The 5,728-nt window shown below is 33.3% G+C and overlaps 1 protein-coding gene across 1 annotated transcript; it reads right to left on the reverse strand.

The window, feature by feature from the left end:
• Positions 1-2,278: 2,278 nt before the first annotated feature.
• On the reverse strand, positions 2,279-3,535 carry LOC135618065 (uncharacterized). The gene has a single exon (XM_065118967.1). The coding sequence runs from the start codon at positions 3,533-3,535 to the stop codon at positions 2,279-2,281; it is 1,257 nt and encodes a 418-aa protein (XP_064975039.1).
• Between the last annotated feature and the right edge of the window lie 2,193 nt (positions 3,536-5,728).

Genomic DNA, 5,728 nt, shown 5'->3' on the forward strand with positions numbered 1-5,728 from the left:
CACACGACTTAATTTGCTTATAACATCAGGACTAGGTAGTGGTACTACTTTAGTCAATCGATATAATTATCAATAATTACAACAGTAGTAGTATCATCTAGGGTAGTGGTAGTACCACCCAAAAGTCTAAGATTATAGTGATAGGATTATCGAAGTCTATAATTATGACTTATTTCAAAAGTTACGATGGTAGTATTACTTAATATCAACGATAGCCCACTTTAACTTAGTTAATGGAGCATCTTGAGTTTGTGAAGTTTTGTATCTCTCTTTGAATTTTGTTTGACTCACTTTGTTTTCTTAAGATGTGATACTAAGTTGTAAGATGTGAGAGGCTTCTTGTAAAGGTGTGAGTACGAAGATTCTCTCCTAAGTTTGAAAACGAAGAATATTTTAACAAGAGTAGTTGATCTTTACCCATCATCATCAGAAGGAAGATCATTAGCAAAAGTTGGTGGCTTTTGTTAAATCCTAGATTTTAATAATAAAATCAATCAATGAGTTGATGAGACTAATATATTTTTGAGATAAGTGATATAAAAAATACTTCTATTATAGAATCGAATAATCGAAGGGTCAATTATTAAGTAGGAGAGTCGAACATTGTACCGAAAAATTACTGTGTCAAAAATTAGATATCGAGTCGGAGGATTGGTTGATATGCCACAAATCAGACTTCACACTAAAAGTTCAGACATTATGTCAGAATGTTCATATATTGTGTCGAAAGATAGGATATTATAGGAAAATTGATATGTCAGTAAAATATGCGATATATCAAAGAAAAGGATGATGTATTGGAAGGTTAAACAAAGTGCCAAAAGATCGAATGACATGCCGATAGAGTGGATAATGTACTGAAAGTTTCAAAAATGCATTAGATGAGTAGTTGATTTATCAATGTCTTTATCGATATTATTCTAAGCTAATTTAATTTGTATTAGGTTGAAATAAAGCCAACTTATATAGAAATTCATTTGACTTGAAGTCAGGTCAAATTGGGCTTATTAGAAGGCCAAATCAATGGCCTAAACTGGGCATGAGCAATGGTACTATTAGGCGCAAGTGGTAGTACTACTTAAGTCAGTTAACAAGTATTGTTTGTTTTATTAGCTTTTTCAATAGTGATACCACCTATAATGATAGTAGTAGTATTTAGGGTGATGGTAGTACCACTTAAAATTTAAAAATTATAAAAATATTATCACTAGAGTCTAGACTCGTGGTTATATCAAAAGTTATGATGGTAGTATTGTATAGTGTCAACAGTAATACTACCCAATGTCAATGATAATATCTCTCCCACCCCAAATTTTTGAGAATTAAAATTTTTAGTTTTATTTTAAAATCTTAAGGGCCTATAAATACTCCATTCAAGCTTAGTTGATAGGACATATATTCTTGAGCTAGTGAAGTTTTATAAGCTCTCATTTTGAGTATAGTTTGAGTTTCCTTTTTCTCTTTATTTTAGTTACAATTCTAAGTTGTAGAAGATGAGAGATATCTTATAAAAAGAGAGTATAATGGTTATCTCTTACACCCTTAAAAAAAATAGAGTTATAATAAGGGTAGTTGATCTTAATTCGTTGGAAATAAGATCGATAGTAAAAGCCGATGACATCAAGGAAAGAGGAAATAAGAGTGAATGTAGATCGAAAAGATCGAATCACTATAAATTAGTTTGTCTCTCTTTACTTACTTTTTACTTATGACTTAGTATTATTATCTTTACTCGTAACTATAACTTCAAAATATGTTGATTTATTGAATAAGTTTAAAATTGATTAAAAATGCTATTGCACCCCCTCTCCTCTTAGTATCATTAAGATTCAAGTAACTTCAATGGAAATCGAGAATAGATATAGGTTAGGATGACTGAATAACTATAAATTAGTTTATATCACTTCTCTTGCATATGAGTTTTACTCATGATTATTCACATTATTTATAAATATTATTTACACTCTATATTTGATTGATTATATTTTGATGCATATTTTTTAATAAAAAATTAAAGTCAATTAAAATGATCCGATAAAAAACAAACCATCACATTCTATCTAAAATAATTTTAGACAAAGGTTTGAATATTATAGAGATGAATGTATCTTGCCTCAGGATATATATATATATATATATATATATATATATATATATATATATATATATATATATATATATATATAAGGAAAAAATGGTTATGTATTCAATAAAATCAAGTTTTAGAAATAAAATAAATGAAAAATAGTTATGGTTGATACTGGGTCCCTTGGCTTGCTTAAGGATCCATTTCAGGAAGTCCCATGTGGTATTCTCTTCTCTCCCCCAAGCTTGCTGAAGGATCCATGGTGAAGGAATGGAACAGAAACTTTTCGCCGGCGGGATTTGCACCTCTTTCGCCAGCCACCTCATCCAAGGAACCACTGCTAAGATGGAAAGAGTATATCCTCCACTCAATCTGTAGAAATATGACGTCGAAGTCGGGGTGGAATCCAAGCGGCAAGATGGAATAGACCCTTTCGTTGTCCTCATCCTCACGATATCGATGCAATTCTTTGTGCTGTTTGATCAGAGGTTGGCTACTACAAGTATGCTTCAGCTTCCATACTCTTTCTCCATCCTCCTTCACAAGTATATAGATGTGCAGCTCGTGGTCATCACAAAAAGCAAAGTGCGCGAGCCCACGAGATACTCCCAGGAGACTCCGAACGCGTCCGGTCCAGCTTTTATTCAGCTCGAAACACAACACATTATCTATCTCATCCTCGCGGACGATGCATAGTTTCGGGTAATCATCGCCAAAAGCAATGTCGTAAATGTCAAACATCGGCGATACATCTTGGGATAGATGATTAATGTTGTGGGACTGACCCCTGTCGCTGGACAACATCGTATACCATATGAACGTCTCAATACCCCATTCATTAAAATGGTAGTCCCCAAAGAGGAGGGCGCACTTGAAATGAGGGGAGACTCGATGGGTCATCAACTTCGCTGAGACAAAATGACGTAGTGGGGATAGTCGTTTGAGTGCGCCATTGATATGGATGGTCACCCAATTTGTCTCGTCATTGCGGAACGGGTTGCAAATAATCATCGACTTATAGCTCCTGTTTTCTCTGCAGCCGAGGAGAAGCAAACCGTTGCAGCTATCCAATAGATTCAGGTTGCGATGGTCAGGTAGATGAGATGTGAGATTGTTGAGATCCAAGTGGTGATCCTTATAAGGGTGGATCGGCGCGTACTGCCAAGACCCTGCAAGGTGGGGTCGTCGATAGAAGAAGCCGCATATGGTCGGACATAGGTATCTGACGGAGTAAGGGCCGGGATCGGAGAGGAGGGCAAGCCACTCTTTGGAAACGCAGCGGAACCGGAGGGTGGACTTCAGGGGTAGCCGGGAGAGTATCTGAACCAACAGGTCATCAGGAAGACTACATCTGCTGCACTGGCTGTGGCAGAGTCGTCTCCTTCTTATCTTCAACGAGTTGGCCGTGGCAGCCATTCTCGGCTTCTTCGTCTTCTTCATCTCATTCATGTTGGTAGAAACCAGGAAGCACTCATGCATCATATAGATGAGTCTGCACAAGCGTGTGTTTGTGTATGTTTTGGCATCTTCTCCTCCCAAAGTAGGCGTGCGTGGCGTATGTGCCAAAGATTAGGAACACTCGCATATTAAGGAAAAGGAAAAAAAATAAATCCATTTGATTAATAATTATTTTATTGTGATCCATCGTACACATAAGACTAACATAAATAAGACTGGATATCATTGGAATTTCAAAAGGTTAAGGTTATTCAATTATAGGCGAAGTTCATTTTATATCTTTCGACTTTTTCTATCCGGAACTATTTTCTTAATCCATCTTTTTTTTATTCCCATAAAGATGAATATTTTCAATAATATCATTAGACATGAAAAATATTTTCTGAAAAAAGGAATAGTTATATATTTCGACCAACACATACCATCGGATCGTAATTTTTGAAAAGAGAAATACTGATATCCGTATCATTATGATTTACTCAAATTATATATTTAAATCTCAAAATATAAAGACCAATTTTGTTATGGTTGATGTCACAATTAAATATCGTGCATAGATGAGTTTTCTGATGGATTTGACGGCTATGCGTTTGATAGATTTTAATTTAATTTTACGCCAACTTTCCCAAACATGATGGATATGAAGGCTGTATGTTTGGAGTCGACATTCCCCGGTAAAAGAATCGGACCAATGTGACATGCATGGATGTTGGTGCTCGATGATACTGGGGAGGGTAAAATACAGAATGGATTTTGAAAGAAAATCGGATAGAAAATATCATAGTAGACAAAGAACGAACTTTTGAAGAAAAGTCACGGTACAATTGTATTTGCTAGAATAAGTGTTTTGAATAAAAAAGACATGAACTCATGATAAAACTTAAAGAAGATAGAAAAATAGTTCACCACCAAGTTAAAATTACAAAGGGATACAGAAATTCACCACCCCAAGAATTATAAACGAGGATACATAATAGAAATCAAATGACTCACTACTCAAGGACTCATCCAAGAGATACATAGTTTAAGGGAGTTCTCCAAGAGAGCTTCTGTCAAGATATTATTAATTTCTAAAGTTTTTTCTAAGTCTTAAACACCAAAATAAATACTAATGCATGAAACAACCCTTCATGTATAGAAAATTTCGAAATTAAGTGTTTACAATTGCTAACTAACTCCTTTAATGCATTCCTTGGTCATGAAGACGTATTCACAGCTGCTAACCAACTCTTTTAATGTATTCCTTTGTCATGAAGAAAAGTATTTTGAAATAGCTTTAACTTTGTGTAGGAAATATGCTAATAAACTGTCATATTTGAGTGTGCTGAGTTAAAGATTATAAGGCATAATTATTGGCTAAAAAAATATTATATAATCAAGGTTGATCAGATTATAGTAAATTAGAAACTCCCGTGTCACTGTAATTTTGTAGTATCTAATACCGTCTTATTTGATTTTTCTCAATGCTCAATTGATCTAAATTGTTTAACTCAAATAAATGGTTCCACAACCAATGATATACTCTCACAATAATGAGTAAAAATATATTATTTTATATGATAAATTCTTTGATAAGAGAATCAATTTTATACTCTTTACAATAAATGAAGTGATGTTCTTATCTACGTAGATATGTCATCAAGTCTCACTATTTGTTCATCATGTGGATGTGGATATGGATATTCTTTTGGTTGGGAACAATATTTATTCATATATCATTAGTTTTTTATATAACTTTATCATTACAAAAGAATTCATATCCGGTTATCATAATAAATCATGAATAATATGGAGAAGTCAATCTAGTGGATGTTAGTCAAATCATGATAGTTCTGAAAACTCCTTTTGTAACACCTCAGTTCAATGGAAAGTCAGGGACAATACAAAGTTTAATTATTTGTTTGAATGTAAGATCAAAATCAAAATAAAATAAATTTCACAGTTTAATTATTATATATTTCAATCATAATTAATTAACTAACTTATAGGACATATTGATACGATTGAAACAATAATCAATTGAAGCACAAGATGTTCATAATTATTCAATAGACTGATTATATAATTTAGTCTATAATCGATCCATCATGTTTTCATTATGAAACTCTAAAAAATTTAAAGATAATCATATCACAAATAAAAAAAACACCGTGACTCACATAAGATTTATCATAAATAATTTTT

The sequence above is a fragment of the Musa acuminata genome, chromosome BXJ2-7, assembly GCF_036884655.1.
Source record: "Musa acuminata AAA Group cultivar baxijiao chromosome BXJ2-7, Cavendish_Baxijiao_AAA, whole genome shotgun sequence".
Taxonomy (NCBI): Eukaryota; Viridiplantae; Streptophyta; class Magnoliopsida; order Zingiberales; family Musaceae; genus Musa; species Musa acuminata.

Coding starts and splice junctions, on each gene's coding strand:
- LOC135618065 (XM_065118967.1), bottom strand. CDS start 3,535: ATGAATGAGATGAAGAAGACGAAGAAGCCGAGAATGGCTGCCACGGCC.